Source organism: Lupinus angustifolius, chromosome LG19 (assembly GCF_001865875.1).
Source record: "Lupinus angustifolius cultivar Tanjil chromosome LG19, LupAngTanjil_v1.0, whole genome shotgun sequence".
In the NCBI taxonomy this organism is placed as follows: domain Eukaryota; kingdom Viridiplantae; phylum Streptophyta; class Magnoliopsida; order Fabales; family Fabaceae; genus Lupinus; species Lupinus angustifolius.
The window spans coordinates 12,006,389-12,028,317 of NC_032027.1; the positions used below are offsets into that span (position 1 = coordinate 12,006,389).

The following is a 21,929-nucleotide window of genomic DNA, read 5'->3' on the forward strand; positions in this document are numbered from 1 at the left end:
ACAGTACAAGCTTCTCCCAAGCGAGGGAGTGGTCACCCAAGCCATAATTCAGAAGAAAATCATTAGAAAATATTGTTGTCCCTCGCCCAAGCGAGGTGCTCAAGCGTGGGAATGACATTTTCTCTCGCTCAAGCAAGAATCCCTAGCTTGAGCGAGAGACTAGTAGTTGGAACCTGATATAGGCAGTTCCGGACAGCAGGGGAAAGGTATCAAGCACTTTCTGAAGCATTCTTGGGAGAAAATTGAGAGAAACACAGTGGAGATTAGGATAGAAGTCGTGGGAACGATTCTGCTTCATATTTCCTTGTATAATCTCATGATTCTAGCACTGTAATGGCGAGGATAAGTGAATAGTTCTCGTTGTGGGTTTCAAAATGTATTCTTCTAACCTTTGTACTTCTGGATTCGATTCTATTGTAATTGTTATTTGATTTTTGGGAAGTTTATCCCATTCTTAATGCATAAATTTACTTTGCTACTAATTTCATATTCTTGGGTTCAAGTTTAATTGAAAAGTTAAACTTGATACTGAATATGGATCATCTTCCTTCATACATCATTACTCTAGGAATAGACAATGATGCATGAATTGCTTTTATATAGAACTTAATGCTAGTTAATCGGTCAAATATCCAAGGAATTAGTATTTGAGTGATTATCTAAGAATTTTACACTCAAGGAATTGATGTGAATGATTTGAAGAAAACGTGCATCTGAATCAGTAACTTCACAACTTACTTGGAATTGAATCCATGGATGTCAATGGGAGAGAACGATGCATTTCGATCCCAACTTATTTTAAAGCTTTTTAGTTCAATTCTTGTAAATATATACTCAATTCATTGTTGTAGGAATTAGTGTAAATTCACTCTGCTCCTTGAGGATGATATCCCAGTATTTTGCCGGACTTTATAACTTGGACGATACGGTGCGCTTGCCGTTCCATAAAAATCTAACAAGTTTTTGGTGCCGCTTCCAGGGAGCAATGCGCGATTTACATTAGTTCTTTACAGAGTTTATTGAGTCTTGTACATAGTTATTCTTTAAATTCTTTGTAGTATATTTAACCTTTGTGTTAACCTTTATTGTAGTCTTCTTATTTATGCTTTTGTGAGGTAAACCTACGGAAGAGCACCTACAATACAATCCAGAGATTGAGAAGTCTGCTAAAAATAACCGGAAGAAAGCAAAATAGAAGAGACAACATGGTACTCAGGAAGCACAATGTAGCTCTGAATCGAGTACAAATTCAGCGTCTCATTTAGAGATGATGGAGAATGCCAATAATGCCGTTGATTATAACCCCTAATCCTCCAAGGAGGACGTTAGGTGATTATGCCATGTATCAAGGTTCTCGACACTACTCTAGAATTATGATTCCACATACCGCTAGGATAGTAGAAATCAAGCCTGTATAGCTGAATCTAATCAGTGCTCATCAGTTCACGGGCAAGGATTATGACGATCCATATGCTCATCTGGATAATTTCTACGAGTTAGTAGCTACTATGGGGTATTCTGACACTAAGAGGGAAGCTGCATAATGATGTTGTTTCCATTTTCCCTCCTTGGTAAAGCTAGGGAATGGCTAAAATCACATCCAACCCAAAGCTTGACCAATTGGAGTGATTTGGAAACTAAGTTTTTGACAAGATTTTTCCCTCCAGCGAGGTATGTGCATGCAAAGTTTGAAATTTCTACATTCAGACAAGGTGCAGAGGAAGCATTTTATGAGGCATGAGAACGTTTCCAGATGTTGCTGAGGAAATGTCCCAACCATGGGTTTGAGGATGTTGACCAACTGGACATATTCTGTAATGAGTTGAAGCCAGAGACAAAGATGATATTGGATGCCGCAGGTGGGTGCACTATGATGGCAGTGGATGCTAAGCAAGCCACCAGAATTATTACTACATTATCTACTACAGATCAGCAAGCTCAACATAATAGAAGGACAATACAAAGAGAGGGGTGTTAGACTTGAATACTTTTGATGCTATTCTAGCTCATAACAAGATTCTAACACAACAAATTGAGGCACTCACCAAGCAGATGTCTAAGTTGCCTCAACAACTAAATGTTGTACATACTCCTTCGGTTCATCAACAGGTGCTATGCTGCGAGTTTTGCGGGGGTGATCATGTTACCGGTCATTTCTCAATGCCTACCAACTCACAAGAAGAGGAGGTTCAGTATGTTAACAATCAACCTCGTCAGGGTAACTTCCCTAGCAACCTTTTGTTCAACAATCAGTTTTCACAGGGTTGGAGGGGAAACCAGAACCAGAATCAGAATTTTAGGTGGAGGCAGGAGGCAGGACCATGTAACAGGCAACCACCATATCAACCATCTTATCAACAAGGTCCACGTCCACCATTGCATGAGAGACAGACAAAGTTGGAAGAGACATTAGAGAAATTCATGCAAGTCTCCATTTCAAACTAGAAAAATATCGATGCATCTATCAGGAATATGAGTGTCAGCATTAATTTGATGTCTCTTTCTATGCTGAAGAGGATTGGGGATTTGGAGATCAACCTACCAGGATGACCTTGCAATTTGCTGATAGATCTGTTAAGTATCCTTATGGAGTTGCAGAGGATGTTTTGGTAAAGGTAGATGGGTTAGTTTTTCCTGTGGATTTTGTCATCATGGATATTGAGGAGGATAAGGAGGTTCCTCTTATTTTGGGCAGACCCTTCATGTAGACTGCCCGAGTTATTGTTGATATTGATGATGGAAAGTCGAAGGTAAGAGTGCAAGACCAAGAGGTCAATTTTAATGTTTTTGAAGTTATGCAGCATCCGAGGGACAAGCAACACTGCTTTCGGGTGGATGTCATTGAGAACTTATTCATGCTCGATGACATTCACTTGAATAGGAGTAGTCCATTGGATAAGGTATTGAGGGGAAACCTAGAAGGAAGCAGTATGGAGGAGGATAAAATGATCAAAACATGTTTGGCAGAGTTGGATGCACCCCACAAGGTTGTATCTGATCAGAAAATCATTGAGGAACTAGGTAAAGAGAAGACATTTGAGGCTCCAAAGGTGGAGTTGAAACTACTTCCTTCGCATTTGAAGTATGTATTTTTAGAAGACGGAGGGCAGAAACCGGTAATCATTAGCAGCACCCTTCCATGTGATGAAGAACAATAAGTAATTGGGGTGCTGAAGAAAAATGCAGGGCGGTAGGGTGGGCACTGGCTTATTTGTGTGGAATCAGTCCATCCTATTGCATGCATAAGATCCATATGGAAGAGGATTACAAACTAGTGGCACAACCTCAGAGGCGTCTTAATCCCAGTATGAAGGAAGTGGTGAAGAAGGAAGTGAAGAAACTATTGGATGCTGGGATGATTTATCTCATATCTGATAGCAAGTGAGTGAGTCCAGTTCAGCTGGTCCCAAAGAAGGGGGTATGACTGTGGTTAGAAATGATAAGGATGAATTGATCCCGACCAGAACAATCACTGGATGGCATATGTGCATTGATTATCGGAAGTTGAACCAGGCTACTCGAAAAGATCACTTTCCTTTGCCATTCATGGACCAAATGATTGAGAGATTGGCTGGACAAGCATTCTACTGCTTCTTGGATGGATATTTAGGCTATAACCAAATCACTGTGAATCGCTAAGACCAAGAAAAGACATCTTTCACATTTCCTTCTGGTGTCTTCGCATATAGGAAGATACCATTTGGGTTGTACTGCACCAATAAGACTTCTAAATACGTAGAAGTCGTTATTGCTCATACTAACTCCCCATTACACAGAATTCGTCTTGTTCTATAACGACTTCTAAACATATAGAAGTTGCTTTCACACAATCCAACTCCTTATTACATGGAATTCGTTGTGTTCTATAATGACTACTACACAGTCTAAAGTCGTAGTGGTGCATCACAAGTTCTAAACAACAACAATAGTCAGTTATACATTTGACGGTTGAAATTGTAGATTATTCAGTCCAACAATAAAAAAAATCAGTTCGCTTAGAAGCGAACTAACTTGTAGTTCACAAATTAGTCGTCACCATGGGGAAGTAAAAAAAGTAAGACAACTATCATGCCCTTGTTAACTAATGCCAATAGAAGAACCAAGATGAGTCTCAGGTAAAACTTAAAAGCCACAGGTGCACTGCATATTCCTCTAAATCCAATCAATTGTTCATTGTCCCCTTATTACTCACTTTAATGCTTTTGTTTAAGGATTATGTTTGCTTCCTTGCTTTTGTACCCCCATAGCCTCATAAATGGTAGTTGTTTTGTGAAGTGTTCCAAAAATGACATGCCCTTATTCTGATCATAAGGTTGTGTTGATAGTTAATAGTGTCCAAGAAAGTTCACGTGTAGAGTATAAATACTGCTTTAATAATAAAATCTAATATTTATGCACTTATGGTGTAATTATTATATGGTCAATACATCATTCATTATTGATAAACAGTTCTTGTGTTTAAGAGTTAGCAATGATTAACATAAGAATAATAAGAATAATGAATAAATTATATTATTAGTGCATAAATATTAAACATTTTATAATTTTTTTAATAAGCATATTAGTGTCATGCCATGTGTGACCCACACTTATATCCTTTTTATAAGGTATGTACTCAGTAAATTGAGCAGCCACGAATAAAAATCTTCTCAGTAAATCGAACCATCTACATGGTATGACAAATTTGCAAGAATTAGAAACATTGTATCATTTAGCATGAAATATTGACATGATCCAATTCTGCAAACACAATAAAATGCAAAACGTAAATCATAAATCACAAAGCTATTCAAGAAACCTTCATCATCATCATCATGATCACTTGTAAAATTCGAAGTCAGTATCAGGCTTCTTGACATTAGTCCTATAACCCTTCTCAAAGTCCTTTGGCAGTATAACATATCTATTCTTCCGAACAGCATGCATTCCTGCTTCTTGACAAATGGCTGATATCTGCAGTCAGCAACAATCATCAAATAATTAAATGTTATTTATATAATACAAAGAACTCTTCATGTTAACATTGTACATTATAAAAGTTTGATCATTATCATTTTTTACACATCTATCTCTTTCATTAGTAAAAAGCTGCAACATTTGAGTCCTTTGGAGGATTGAAAAGTTGATTTGTTTGTTATCATCTATACATCTCTTTCATTAGGGTGTAGGACACTCCCAACATTATATATAAGGAACTTTTTATTCAAGCAAGCAATTGAGAATTTCATCTTTCTTCCTCCTTTATTAAGCCACTAGAGTGGGCCTTTGTTCTACTATATCCTTTTTTGTACAGCAAACAACATTGTTTTTCCTTCACTGTCCATTTTAAGCTCGATGAACAAGTCCTCTACAGCATAACCCCTCTTGTAAATAATAATAACAATTTATCTTCCAAGAATCCCATCTATTTAAACAAACATATTTCCACTTTGAAAAACATCACTAAAGCAATAGCTTCAATTCTGTTCTGCAATTCCCCATGATGTAACTTTGCTGTCATTCTCCTTATGAATTAATATAAAGTACCTTTATTTAAAGAAAACAGGATAATTTCCAATTCAACATCTGTTTTTAGTTTAAGTGAAACTGTAAAAAAACAGCAGCTTTGCCAGTCTTGCACTATATGTGAAATTTGTAACTGAATTTCAAAAAAGATGGAAATCATTCCTAAGATAAGTTTATAAAGTTGTTGGAAGTATTCTCACAAGATGATAAAAGTGAATACCAAGAAATTTTTAAAATATCAAATTGTTAGTTAAATCACTTATGGTCATTAAATTAATAACATGTGTGCTTACATAAAATGATTAATCATTAAAATTATCAGATAGATAAGAACAAACCTCAGCAGCACTAATTTTGTCTGGACGAGAAACATAATCCTCCAGGTCCACCTCATCACCCAAATTCATTTTGGCTGTGCAAACCTGTTCAAAAGAAAACCGTTTAAATATAGCCTAGCAAGCCACTGAAAATAAACTTAAATATATAACTGTAAAAAGCCACTGAGTATACAAAATAAACCGGAATTTGTTACTCATGAAACTAAAATGTCCTATTGACTGTCAAGTGTAAACAAGGATTATCGATAGACTCCATAGTATAAAATTATAACAAATAGAATTGTCAATTTCTTGCCTGAAAGACAAGCCTCTTTTGGCGCCTATCAGGCAGAGGGAATTCAATTTTACGATCAAGCCGTCCAGGACGCAAAAGAGCAGGATCCAAAGTGTCTGCCCTGTTAGTTGCCATTATGACTTTAACATTCACTGTCTGGTCGAAACCATCCATCTGACAAAAGGTAAATATACCAAAACTTCAGAGAGTATCTAAAACAAAGGATGAAGTGTAGTAAAAACAATGAGCCAGAAATTAAGAGAACAGTGAAGAAAAGACTGCGACTAGTAATACACAACATACATCACCGACAGAAATATCCTGTAGATACCTGATTCAAAAGTTCCATGAGGATACGCTGTACTTCTCGGTCAGCTCCAGTTTGGGCATCAAATCTAGCAGTAGCTATCGCATCAACTTCATCAATAAATATAATTGCTGGTGCATTCTCTTTTGCAAGACGAAACACATCACGAACCATCCGTGGACCCTGAGATATAAATAGTAGGAAAGATTCTTAGAAGTTGCAGCAGACGTAGCTAAATAATCAATTCCTCTTTCTATGAAGATCATATGAATTATGAAATTCCCAGGAAATGTTAAGGAAAACAGTAATTATAATCATGGGCAGGAAGCAAAATACTAATGAACTCCAAATAATATATATATATATATATATACATGATCTCAAATATGAAACAAAACAACTAAATATAAAGAGCACAATAACATAATTATGAATCCCAGACCCACAATTTTCAAAAGCAAACTAAGATGAGAAAGACAGAACATTGTTAGCATAACTTCAAATACAGAGGACTTTAAGAAACATACTTCACCAAGATACTTCTGCACAAACTCGGAACCCACAACCCTGATGAAGGCGGCAGTGGTATGATTAGCAACAGCTTTGGCAAGCATTGTTTTTCCAGTGCCAGGGGGGCCATATAGTAGAACACCACGAGGAGGATCAATACCAATCTGTTTGTATAGATCATGATGTGTAAGGGGTAGCTCCACAGCCTCACGAATTTCCTGCTTCTGAATATCACATCCTCCAATGTCCTAAAAAGGATCAAGACTATAATAAGAAGGTATGGACATGGAGGGGATACATAAAGAGTAACTTAACAGGCAACAATACATACTAAAAGAAAGCAATTGTTATAGTTAATACTCTGTCCATCCTAAATATAAGCAAATTTAAACTCATGTATAGCGGTCTAAAATATGACGCAATTTTTAACTAATTTCCTCCTTACGAATGTTGCCATCCTTAAAATACCCTTCATTTACTTCAAATTTTATTCCCAATGAAAATTGATCTGTAATAACAGAAGGTTATGATTCCCTCTTAATTCCAAAACTAAACAGGGAATATGCATTTGATTAAACAGTCTCATTAAGATCAAATCGCAAAACAGATGCTAAGGGTCTATTTGAGAGTTGAGTTTTAGAGGGAATGAATGAAAAAGAAGACTTTAGAGAGTGTATTTCATAGCTCCCAAAGCTTTCCCTTTCCTTCCTTCCAGAAAGGCTTGAGAGCCATGAAGCTCTGAAGCCTTCCATTTCCTTCCTTCCGAGCCTTGGCTCTTCCTCCAAAACTCAGCTCGCAAACAAACCAAAAAGGAAATCAATGACATCATTAAAAAAACTAACATTATAAGTAACATCAGGCTTCTCAGACTGACTGAGCAACGAAATACTAGAATCAGCCTCCGGTGGAAGCACATCAACAAGCGCATTCGAATGCCGGTGCAACGCAACCGAAGCCGACGGCTTCAACAGCTCCCGATTAATCGTACTGAGAATACGAACATAGTAATTAGACCCAGTAGTGGACCCCACAATACCGTTATTAGTATCAACCATCTCCATGAATTGACCAATAACAAGTGGAACCGATTGGATACGCTTAACTTCCTCTTGAGCCCGGAGAAGCTCGCGCTTGAGATTCTTCTGCTCGTCTTTGACGTATTCTTCTTGGATGTCGAGGAACTCGATTTGGCGCTGAAGGTACTTTAGGGTTCTGTAGAGATCTTCTCCTTCTGAGGAAGAAGAGGGTTGGGTTGATGGAAGGGATGGTGGTGGTTCTAATACCATTGATGAGGATCCCATTTTGTGAAGAAGGAAATGGAATGGTGTGAGAATCAGAGGGAGGATATGGGGAATAGGGTTTGGATGAGAAATCAGAAAAAGTGGTTCCTTTATTTCAAGAGTGTGTCAAAACAATTGACAACATCTTCGAATCCCTTCTTTTATATTGAGTGTAGACCAAGAAATTCTTTTGATTTTATTATTAAGTAATTAATTATTAAGTAATTAACAAATATATGAAATATGATATTAAAGAGTAAAATAGTTAAATCATTTACATTGTAAACAAATAGTTAAAGAAATTCTATCTTCACCAAACTATTTGTTTTCACACTACACAAATCCTCTATAAATATATGTGCTCATCTTAAGTTCAATAAGGCAAGAGAGTATACAATGTAGGAACAATGATCTACTGTGCCAAACTAATCATATTATGTCATGTTAGTTAAAAAAATTAAATACTCATGACTTTATCTATTTTTGCTCCATCGTGATTGGTTAGGGACAGACTTCAGGACATACTTGAGAACAACAGATCTCATTCTAGAATGCAGAAGCAAAGTTAAAGCTTCTGGTAGTGAGTAAAATAGAAAGTGTGAGTAAATCCTAAAGAGTGTAGAGTGAAAAATACAATAGGTTAATTTTAGGTTTCACCTCTATTATTCATTGGTACTACATGTTGTAATATTTGAATAGAATGAGTCTTACTGGAAAACACTATTTGTAATTCTTGTGTGAGAAGAGTGTGAAAAAGATATTGTAATTGTCCTGCATATAATGAAATATTTTTCGGAGATTGTCTCTTGGTTTTTCCGTTGGCATTTAAAGGCTTTCCACGTTATAATTTGGTGTTCCTTTTTCTTTACTTTACACACATATTTATTTATGTTGCACTCTTGAGTTTGTAGATCTATTTCCATTGGTTCTACTTTGGTGCTTATTGCTACATTACAATATCATTTAATTTAAATTGTGAATCGATCCCAAAGCCTAATAAGTGGTATTAGAACTCCAAGTTGAGCTTTGGGGTTGTGCTTTAAATTAAATGAAAGAGACTACATGCATCATGATCAAATTAACAATCGTCAATTACTCCACTTGGAAGCCGAAAATGGAGGATATACTTATCTGCAAGGATCAATATGATCCTGTGGAGAACAAAGATGCAAAGTTGGTCAACATGACACCAAAAGATTGGAAAAATATGCACCGGAAGGCCATTGAAATTATTAGACATTGGGTGGATAATAGTGTGGTCCACCATTTGGCCACTAAGACGAATGCCCAAACTCCGTTGAAGAATTTATAGAATCTCTATGAGAGGAAGACTACACAAAACAAAGCTTTCACAATTAGGAAGCTTGTGAACCTGAAGTACAAAGAGGGAAGATTTGTTGCTGAACACTTGAGTGACTTTCAAGATTTGGTAAATCAATTGATTACCATGAAGCTAGTACTAGAGGATGAGTTACAAGCACTACTACTTTTGAGTTCTCTGTAGGACAACTGGGAGATGTTGGTGGTGTCATTAAGCAACTCTACATCAGACGAACAACTATCACTAACTCAAGTCAAAGATAGCATGTTCAATGAAGAAGGCAGGAGGAAAGACTTGGGGACAAATAACTCTAAATCCCTTATCACAGAAAACAGGGGAATGAGCAAGTCCCAGATTAGAAGAAATTTAAAATGTTATCATTGTGACGAAGAAAGACACGTCAAAAGGAATTGTAAGGAATGGAAGAACGGAGACAAGAAGTACCAAAAGAATACGACGAATGATGAAAATACCATAACTCCTATGATAGATGGGGAAGTGGTGTTGCTCTCTTCTAGAGATCAAGAATGTCATGTTGCATATTCATGTGATGAATGAATCGCTGACTCAACCACATCGTATCATATCACTCCTAACAAGGAACTCTTTACAATGTACAAAGCTAGAGACTTTGGCAAAGTAAGAATGGTTAATAGCAACAATATAACCATTGTGGGAGTAGGTGATATGTGTTTGCAGACTAATGTTGGATACGCGTTGATATTGAAGGACTTGCAACATCGGCTAGATCTATGCCTAAATTGATTTCTATGCATGTTTGGATCGAGCTGGATACCATGACAACTTTGATGATAGAAATTGGAAGCTTTCCAAAGGCTCAATGGTTGTTGCTCGAGGAATGGTGTATAACACCTTATACAGAACTCAAGTCAAGTAGGCCAGAGATGGGTTGAATGTAGTCGAGGATGATGCTTTACCAAAATTTTGGCACAAACTGGCTCATATGAGTGAAAAGGGATTGCAGATTTTGACAAGGAAATCCCTCATTTCTTATACTAAAGGTACAAAGTTAAACCCATGTGATCACTACTTATTTGGAAAGCAACACAAAGTTTCTTTCAACAAAACTTCGAAGCTGAATATTTTGGATATGGTTTACTCTGATGTATGTGGTCCCATTGAGGTGAAGACTCTGGGTGGTAGCAAATATTTTATGACGTTTATTGATGATGCTTCATGGAAAGTGTAGGTGTACTTTCTAAGGATTAAAGACCAAGTGTTTCAATACTTTAAAAGATTTCATGTCATGGTGAAGAGACAAACAATGAAATCTTTGAAGTGTATTTGTAGTGATAATGGGGTGAGTATACATCCTATGAATTCAAGAATTATTGTTCTGAGCATGAAATCAGACATGAGAAGATGGTTCCAAGTACCCCACAACATAATGGTATGACCGAAAGAATCAATAGGACCATTATGGATAAAGCATGAAGTATGTTGTGAATGACTAAACTATCTAAGCCATTTTGGGTGAAGTTGTTCAAATTGCGTTCTACCTGATAAATAGATTTCTGTCTGTTCCTTTGGGCTTTGACATTCCTAATAGAGTATGGTATGGACATGATATTAAATACTCTCATTTGATGGTGTTTGGATGCAAAGCCTTTGCTCATGTAAGTAAGGAGCAAAGACAAAAACTTGGTGATAGAGTCATTCCTTGTATTTTTTGGGCTATGGAGATGAGGAATTTGGATACAGGTTATGGAATCCATAAAATAACAGACTCATCAGAAGCAGAGATGTGGTGTTCCATGAGCAAGAAATTATACCAGATTTTGAAACTCTAGAGAAAACCAAGAAACCTGATTGTAATGTTGATTTTACACCAATCTCTCATCCTAGAGAAAATGCCATAGGAGAGGGAGAGTTAAATGACCATAGGGATGACGATGAGCCAGAACCAAATGATGTTGGAGAAGAAGAATGTGTTGAGCAGGGGAAGCAACCCCTTACACCACAACTTAGGAGAAGTAGTAGAGAACGTCTTCCATCTAGTAGATACCCTAGTTCGGGGTATATCATTCTCACTGATGAGGCGGAGGTGTAAAGTTTAAATGAAGTTCATACTCATAATGATAAATTTGAATGGATGAAAACCATGCAAGAAGAGATGGATTCTTTGTGAAAGAATGATACTTATAAGCTCGTGCAACTTCTTGGAGGCAAGAAAGCCTCGAAGAATAAATGGGTGTTCAGGCTAAAGAAACATGGTGATCACTTAGTCAAATATAAATCCCATTTGATTATGAAAGGCTTTGGACAAAAGCGAGGAATAGATTTGGAAGAGATTTTTCTCCTGTTGTCAAAATGAGTTCTATTCGAGTCATAGTCGGATTGACAGCTGGCTTAGGTTTGGAGCTCGAGCAGTTAGATATGAAGACTGCATTTCTACATGGAGATTTAGAGGAAAAGATCTACATGGATAAACTAGAAGGATTTGAAAAATATGGGAAGGAAAACATGGTTTGTAGATTTAAAAAGTTTCTGTATGGATTAAAGTAGGCTCCTAAGCTATGGTACAAGAAGTTTGAATCGTTCATGATGAGTCATGGATATACCACGAGTGATGCAAGTCATTGTGTATATGTTAAAATATTTTTTGGAGACAAATTCATTATCTTTTTGTTGTATGTAGACGATATGCTGATTGTGGGACAAAATGCAAAGATTATTGGTGAGTTGAAGAATGAGCTATCAAAATCCTTTGATATGAAGAATCTAGGACTTGCAAAGAAAATTTCGGGCATGCAGATTTTGCGAGATAGAAGGGCTAAGAATCTATGGTTGTCATATGAACAATATGTGGAACGGGTTCTAGAGAGGTTCAATATGAAGAATGCTAAACCAATTAGCACACCATTGCCCAATTACTTTAACCTCAATAAAAGGAGTTGCCCCACTAGTTCGAAAGAGAAGAATGACATGAATAATATTCCCTACTCCTCTACAGTTGGGAATTTTATGTACGTCATGGTTTGTACTTGTCTAGATATCCCTCATGCCATGATTGGAGTTGTTAGTAGGTTCCTTTCCAACCCTGGCAAAAATCACTGGGAAGCGGTAAAGTGGATTCTGTGATACTTGAGAGGTAGCTCTAAAATGTGCTTGTGCTTTAAATTATCATAAATAATCATGGAAGGCTATGCAGATGCAGATATGATAGGTGATATTGATGGTAGGAAATCTACATCGAGGTTTGAATTTACTTTTGCAGGGGAGTTGTGTCATGGAAGTCAAAGTTGCATAAGTGTATTACCTTAACTACAATTGAAGAGGAATACATTGTCATGACTGAAGCATGTAAAGAAATGCTTTGGTTGAAGATGTTTCTTCAATATGTGGGAATGAAGCACGAAAGTCAAAGTGCTTTGAATTTAAGCAAAAATGTGATGTATCACTCTCGTACAAAGCATATTGATGTTAGATATATTGACTACACCATGCAGTTGAAGAACAACAATTCAAGCTAGAGAAAATCCACACACTAAAAAATCCTACTAACATGTTGACAAAAGTTGTAGCGCGTGAAACACTTCAACTTTGTGCCAAACTTATCGACTTGGATCCTAGATGAATGTTTCAAAATTTTCCCCATTGGTTGGAGGGGGAATTTTGGGGTCCAGCCCATGTGAAAATAAGGAAGGAAAGTCTTAGGCGGAACAGTATATAGGCATAGGCGGTAGAAAATAAGGCAGTGTTTTCACACTATACAAATCCTCTATAAATAGATGGACTCATATTCAATTGAAAAAGGCAAGAGAGCATAGAACGTGGAAGCAAAGTTAAAGCTTCTTATAGAGAGTAAAATAAAGAGTATAAATAAATTCTAAAGAGTGTAGAGTGAAAAACACACTAGGTTAATTTTGAGTTTCATCTCTATTATGATTTGGTACTACAAGTTATAGTATTTGAATATGAGGGGTAGTATTTGAATAGGAGGGGTCTCACTGGGAAGTACTATATTTGTAATGCTTATGTGAGAAGAGTGTGGAAAAGATATTGTAATTGTCCTACATTTAGTAAAATATTTTTCAGTGATTGTCACGTGGTTTTTCCCTTGACATTTAAGGGTTTTCCACGTTAAAATTTGGTGCTCCATTTTTCTTTACTTTGCACACATTTATTTTTGTTGTGTTATTGAGTTTATAAATCTATTTCCACCAAATCTACTTTAGTGCTCATTGTTACATTGAAATATTATTTAATTTAAACTGTGAACTGATCCTAGTATTACTATCATTCACTTGTTTCCCTCACTATTCTAATGGAAACCACTTACTATGGTTCACTTGTTTCCCATAACATGCTATTCTAAAATTTTCATTTGTTCTGAGTTTTTTAGTTTCTATTTATCGAGTGCATCCTCTACAACTACAATAATGATGTATATGTATGCGATTAACATAGACCAAGACAATGGCATGTCTGTTGCTATAGAGAAAGATGGTGGTTCGTGTTGGAGGAGTGTTGTGGGTGCATGTTCGAAGTAGAAGAAGTTTAGGATATATATATTCTATTATCATAAGATTAAACAGGTTAAATATCAAACTTTGACAAAAAAAATATTAAGAGGAAAACAAATTAAAAATGTTATTGGAAGATGAACCCAATACATGATGTACATCATCTCTCTAACACTTCCAATTCAAAACTTAAGAGAATGTAATGCTTGAAGAGATTTTACAAGGACAAGTATGTATTGGTAAGCTTATGGATGACATGCAGAGTCTTCTCTCTTCACTCTCACATAATATGATGGAACAATTTAAGGAGCATGAAAATCTCGTGAAATCAAAGAATGGACAATATCGAGACTAGGATGTAGTCAAACTTTGACAGACATTCACACTCATCTTTCCAGACACAAATTTGACAACATTCGCACTCACCACTGTCTTATTTATACTGAGCCATAATTATAGGATGTGTGTGCTTCATGATTTGCTTCAAGTATGTAAAATCTAAGGTATTGTAATAAGAAACTATAAATATTTAACTGAAAGAGTTTCCTACTTTATTAGGATGTTAGAAATTTTATTGTGATTGGTAAAATATCAATCCTAGGATCTTGAATCTCATGATTCTCACACAAAATATATAACAAGGATATAAAGTCATACCTAATCCATATTCTCATATCCACTCCTTTGATACACCTTTTGAGAGAAAGTTTTAGTATGATGGTCTTTCTCAATAAAATCCTGAATTCATTTTGGGACCTTTGTTTTCTCTCTAAAGGGGAGAAGTGAAAAATATTTGTGATTTAGTATCTTGGGAACCATAATCGCTCCTTATGTGTTAACTTATAGAGTTTCCATTTTCCCCTATAGGTCAACAGTTTGGGTATCCACTCATTAAGATCATATCCGTTATCAATTTTAGAAGTCCTATGGGTTGTCAGAAATTAGATCACTTGTTTTGTAACCCCAAAATAAATAGTCAATATAATTGTATTAAATGTATGATTTCCACCTTAATTAGAAATTATGAATTTCTAACAATCTCCCATTTGGGCTTCATATTTTTCCTGAAACAATTATATCACATATTCTTTAGGCGCGCATTTGTATGTTATTTATTTTTAGACTTCTCCTTAATACAATCTGGTCCATCTCATATATCAACTATGGAACCATTGTGACCTTCAAACGTGACTCGATCGCGATGATCACCATACCAATATATTAAATGACATAGATCAAATATGGATGAGTGACATGGAAATTTCATGCAATATGATCTTAAACATGTCTATTTCCAACTGATCCTTCTTTATTCTTTGTTAATATCAATCCAAAGTCTTAAATTGCAACATAATAGTTACAATACACACGTTCAAAATAGAACAATAAATCACCAACTTAATTATGCATAAAATTATATATGACATCTAGAGTATATCATAAAATATGTAGACTCCCAGTGAAATAAGGTATCCTAAGGAGAAATACTCATATGAGCAATATGCTCATGAAAGACTTTAGGTATCAAACCTTAATCAGTGGATTAGCTAGCATAAAATTTGTCCATATATGTTCTATGGAAATTTGTCTATTCTGAACATTTTCTTTAACAACCAGAAACTTGATGTCAATATATTTTGACTTTATAGAACTCCTATTATTGTTGGAGTAAAAAACCACAGACTTACTATCACAATAAATTCTTGGTGATCTTTTAGTACCATCAACCACATGTAAGTCAGTGAAAAAATTTTCGCAACCATATGTCATGGTTTGATATTTTAAACCAAACCATGAACTCTGCATCCATGGTTGAAGGAGCTATGCGCGTCTGTTTAGCAGACTTCCAAAAGATAGCACCTTCAGCCAAAATAAACACATATCTAGAGGTGGAGTGCATATTGTCTAAACACCTGGAGAATGGAGGCAGAGTACCCAATGATATCGAAATTCTCAGACCTCCGATAAGTGAGTATGTACTCCTTTATTCTCTTTAAGTAACATATAACACATTTGATTGTCTTCCAATGATGCATTACAGGATTGCTCAAATATCTTTCCAAAACTCCCACGACAAACATTATGTCGGGACATGTGCAAACTTGAGCATACATTAGACTTCCTACTACATATGCATAAGGAATCTTTTGCATCTTGTATCTTTCAAGGTTATTTTATGGGCACTGTTCGAGACTAAACTTGTCTCCCTTAACTATAGGGGTATCCCCTGGTTTACTTTCTTTTATATCAAATCTATCCAGGTCTTTATCTATATAGCTTTCTTGTGACAACCTTAGGATACCTTGAGAGCAGTCTCTTAGTATCTGAATACCTAATACAAAAGAATCTTTCCCAAGATCTTTCATTTTGAAATTTTCCGTTAGAAATCTCTTGGTACGCAATAGTCTCATATCACTACTAGCAAGCAGTTTATCATCGACATATAATACCATGAATATAAATTTACTCCCACTTAACCTGTAGTACATACAATCATTAACTTTATTTGCCTCAAAATCATACGAGGTAATAATTTGATAAAACTTGTGATTCCATTGACGAGAAGCTTGTTTAAGGCCATAAATGGATTTCTTTAATTTGCGTACCATAGACTTTGAGCCAATTGACATAAAGTTTTATGGTTGCACCATATAGATCGTTTCTTTAATGTCACCATTTAGAAATGAGCTACTAGTGCTAATATTATTCTAAAAGAATCCTTCGAAGATACTGGAGAGAATGTTTCTTTATAATCAATGTCTTCTTTCTAAGGTAGCCTTTAGCAACTAGACGAGCTTTATATATGTCAATATTACCCTTCGAATCCATCTTGGTTTTAAATATCCATTTGCAACCAATAGTTTTCCCATCATTAGGTAATTCGACAAGATCCCAAACGTCATTATCATGCATAGACTTCATCTCATCTTTCATGACATCAATCTACTTTTGAGAGTTAGAACATTTATGGCTTGACAGAAGTTTAATAGATCATTCATATGTTAATCTGATGTCATCCTCATGTTCTTGAAGAAATACAATATAATAATCAGGAATTGCAATTCTCATCTCTCTAGTGGATCTCCTTAATGGCACTTCTACTTCTTGAGGTTTTTGAATTTGTTCTATAGGTACTTGAGGGGGAACCTCATTGTTGTCTTGTTCAAGAATATTGCCAGGAACAATATTATGAACATTATCTTCTATTACCAAAGTTGTTCCTTGAATGGTAATAGGCACAGGAACTTGTTCACCATTAGTGACATGTTCTTCCTCAAAGACAACATTTTTTATGTTCTCTTCATCCCAAAATTAACTTCCTCAAGAAATCTTGCATTTCCTGTCTCATAAAACCACAAATAACTATTTTACAACATCCTTATTTTCTTTCTTTTCTTATTATGAGAGGTCATAGTCAAATGAGCATTTTCAGACTTATCTCTCTACAGTCTCTCTTTCTCTCGCACATAATGAGATATAAACTTATTGAGAGACAATTTGTCCTTATGAGTGTTATAGCTCACTTTGAATAACCCAAAGTATGTAGGAAGCGAGATCAAAACCAAGTGCACGAGCAAGTCATCACCAAGCTCTAACTTAAGTGACTTGAGTTTTGATGAGAGATTAGACATCTCTATAATGTATTCCCTTATATTCTCTTTGCCTTTATACTTCATGGAGATGAGTTTAGCCAAAAAACTACTCGTCTTCGTCTTTTCATTTTTGGCAAAGTATGATTTTATTTCTTCAAGGAACTTCCTTGCATTCTGACTCTCAGAAATGGAGTCCCGAAACGCTTATAGAATAGAGTGTTTCATGATCATTAGGCACATTCGGTTAAAGTGTTCTAATTTCTCAATTTTAACCTCATCGGGGATTTCTAGAGTAGAAATGGATTTCTCCACCTGAAGTGCCAAATCTAAATTCATATAGCTGAGAATAATTTCTACGGCTTCCTTATACACCTTAAAGTTTGTCCCATTCAACAACGAAATGTTCTTAATTTGAGCAGAAATATTTGCAGCACTAGTAAAAGAATAAAACAAATTGCAATCATTCTTGCAATTGAACTCACATTCAACTTTAATACTTAAATTCAAATGATGATGAAGCACATCACGAGTTACCTATCACAACATTAATATTTAGTCTTTGGATAAAAATATTAACTTGTAAGTGGTATACTCAATATACTAATCAAATATTGATAATCAGTCTTATCAAACAATGAGCTTTTCAGGATCGACTTACTATTCACATGGAAAACTATATGATTATCACATATTTATTACTACAAATATGTTTGTAATTTAGGACAAATAGTAATCTTCCTTTGGGCCGATCACTATGCGCATAAAATGCAAACATACAATTGGCTTGATATTTTATATCAATCACTAATGATACTCTTGTTTGTAATGATCAAACATTGATCATAATGTATGTCATGTAATAAATCCTTCTTTGGACTGATTTATCATTCACATATGTAACTTTATAATAATCATATGTTTACCATCACATGTGTGTATATAACCCGGCCAAATAATAATATTCCTTTGGGTTGATTAATACTCGTATGGAAACATATATGCACTAGCACTTGACATTTATTAAGAACAATTCACAGAAAATATGTCACTTTGACAACTTCTTGTTTAATAGGTTCACTTAAAATGTCAAACAATTTTATTTTTCAAAATAAAAAATCATTTAGTTGAGTTTGATTCGACACTTAATCCAAAGTATATGTAAGTTATATCCACATATAAATACATATAATCACTATAACCTATTGGTAGCATTGCATCATTCTCATCGCATGGACTGCGTAAAAAAAATATTCTTTTGAATTTTTCATAAAAAAAAAATATTATCATTTTATACATGACTAAACATGGTAGGACACATTGTCCAAATAAAAATAATGTTTGAACAATATCAACCCCTTAATAGTTTTGTTAATACCGTACCAATCATCAAATCGGTTAGAGTACTGGTATAGTGGTATAGCGGTTCAACCGGTGGTTCACTAATTAAACCGCATATCAGCGAAATTAGATATAAAACTATAATATATTATTATTAATGCTAAAAATCAATATTTTTTTGAATTTCATTAAAAAAGTAATTTTAAATAAAAACTAGCTGGTATGACCAGTACGGTTCAATTAAAAATCGGCCAGTATGATCGGTTTTGGCCGCTTTTAACCGGTATGATTGCATGATTGATATAATTACTGTATCGTACCGGTATTGAGACTGGTTCACCGGTTGAACCGGCCGGCACGAACCGGTTTTAATAACACTGCCCCTTAATAATACAATCAACTACAACCAATGCAACAAACCATAAGTGTTGCAACCATTTAAACAAATAAGTCAGGTAATATATAAAAAACAAGACATGTTCACATAATAGACATATCACAAGATACTTAGTACAACATCATTTTCTAGTCTTTGGACATAAAAAATAATTCGTAAGTTATACTTTCAACGTAATGATCAAATATTAACAATTAGGTCTGTCAAACAATAGTCTTTCTTTGGACCAACTATTATTCACATGAAGAAAAAAATTATAATTGTTATGTATCATCACATGTATGTTATTATTTGGCCAAATTGTGTCTTCCTTTGGGCCGAACACAATTCGCATAAATAATCTCATACTCATTTGTCAACATATTGTATCAATTAATTCAAAAATAATTACCAGACAAAAGGAAAACAATATGGGTCTATTATAAAAAAAATCATGATCTTAGAATCAAAACTTTCAGATTTGATATCATTTATGATTAACAAATCTAATTCAATAATATAATTCTAAATCAAAAAAAAATATATTACATATATCAACACATAAAAATGGATGCAAATCATTATTAAAAATTCCAAATCAAATATGATCATGTATATCTTAAAACGTATATGTAACACTATATATATACACTTTCAAACACAAACATAGTCAAGTATATATAATTTTGAGCATTAATTGTAACCATATATATATATATATATATATATATGTATATTTTAATTCACAATATATACAATGTCATGAATTCCAGATTATACGTATATGTATAAAATAAAAACACATCTTAACACATATATATATATATATCTTATACATATACTTTAATAATTTTAAAATTATAAAGTGACAAAAGTTAATGTCCAATAGTATGGCATTAGTGCACATATAATATATATATTGCATAACATAGTCATAAAAGAAAGTTAATGCAACGTTCATGCATAGATCTGAATATATACTTCAATATATATTACAAGGATTCATAATATAAATTACTCATAATTCAAATAAACGGAAGCAACTATGAAATACCAATCCTAGGAGGTTGAATATCACGATTCTCACACATAATATAAAACAAGATACAAAGTCATACTTTCATGTTCTCTGATATACTCATTTGATATATTTTTTGAGAGAGTTTTGATATGATGGTCTTCCTCAACCAAATCATTAATTCTTTTTTAGACTTTCGTTTTCTATCTGATGAGGGAGATGTGAAAACTATTTGTGATTTGATGTGGAAGATCATAATCGTTCCTTACGTATTAACTTATAGGGTTCTCATTATCCCTATAGGTCAACGTTTAAGTATTCACTCATTAAGCTTATATTCGTTATCAATTTTAGAAGTCCTATGGGTTGTCAGAAATTAGATCACTTGTTTTGTAACTCAAAATAAATAGTCAATATCATTGTATTAAACATATGATGTACATCTTAATTTAGAGATTATCAATTTCTAACATATGAGCCTTGACAATGATTTCACCTTGTATTTGTCAAGTTGGATTTAGGAGCTTGTTTAGGCTGTTACTTTCCTTGAAACCATTGATTTTAGTCACAAACTCATTTGATATATTTTATAAAAGTATTGCAAATATCTTCACATGCATCTGTTCTTGATTTTCTTTCAAAACTTAATATAACACAAGTGCATAGACTACCCTTGTTATGTTTATGAAGAGTAATTTATCATATTCTGATTTTAGAACAAGGATTACTAGGAATGGTAAATATTTGATAATCTTACAGAAATATTGTTTCTGACAATTGTGTCATTCTGTTCTCTCAAAAGGCTCTTAAAATAAGAACTCCTTTCCTAGTCCATTGTATGTGTTTCTGATATTATGCTCTAGGACGTGACCTCAAGTAATCTCTGCAGTTCAGATGAGATCCAAGAAGGTTGATCTACCAAAGTTCTGATAGTGCCCTGGTTGATGTTCTGGAAATTGATCTACCAAAGTTGCAGAAGATGAAGCCAAAAGATGCTTCTCCAGCTGCCCGTAGTTCATGTGATCGATGTCGTCGTGTCTTATATGATTAACCAGATTAAAATCTGAGTTGAATGTATGAATATAGAGGAAATAAGTGTAACTCTCATGAATTTTGGTTTATACTGTTTGTAGTCATCTAGAAGAAATGAAATGACTCAATAGGCTTGTGTTTATATGAGTGCTTTCTATCTCATTAAACATTTTCTTTGATGAACTCAGAAATCTTATGCAGTGTGAATATGCAGGAATGATCTTGGGCCATTTATTAAGTAAAATTCACACTAGGAGTGAGACAGGATTTATATATAAAAAATGAATGGGAGTGAGACCTTAAATTACTGGACCAATTTCTCACTCCTCTTTTTGATAAATATTTTATGAATCCAATCATACTAAGCGACTACTTATATATTTAGCATGCTAATCACAATGTTTCTTACTTGTTAGGAAGGGGAATTGAATACATCCAAATACAGTAACTCATTTAGATACATATATTCTCTGAATATTCTTTCTAGCACTAGTAAAATAATTATATTATGCATAATGGTAGATCTGAGTCTACCTTAATTCTTGAGTCA

At 34.5% G+C, this 21,929-nt stretch overlaps 1 protein-coding gene and 1 long non-coding RNA gene across 2 annotated transcripts in view; one reads left to right on the forward strand and one right to left on the reverse strand.

The window, feature by feature from the left end:
* LOC109334674 overlaps positions 1 to 6,251 on the forward strand; it is a 6,475-nt gene extending 224 nt beyond the window's left edge. Inside the window, exons 2-3 of the long non-coding RNA XR_002106132.1 lie at positions 1,765 to 1,769; positions 6,146 to 6,251. This is a non-coding gene — a long non-coding RNA (uncharacterized LOC109334674). The remainder of the gene's footprint in view (positions 1 to 1,764; positions 1,770 to 6,145) is intronic.
* Positions 4,667 to 8,357, reverse strand: LOC109334672 (26S protease regulatory subunit 6B homolog). The gene is made up of 6 exons (XM_019570559.1): positions 7,777 to 8,357; positions 6,952 to 7,182; positions 6,449 to 6,607; positions 6,139 to 6,291; positions 5,844 to 5,927; positions 4,667 to 4,953 (listed from the first exon to the last, which is right to left on the reverse strand). Exons 1-6 carry the CDS (start codon positions 8,233 to 8,235, stop codon positions 4,819 to 4,821), a joined length of 1,221 nt encoding a protein of 406 aa, XP_019426104.1. The 5' UTR covers positions 8,236 to 8,357; the 3' UTR covers positions 4,667 to 4,818.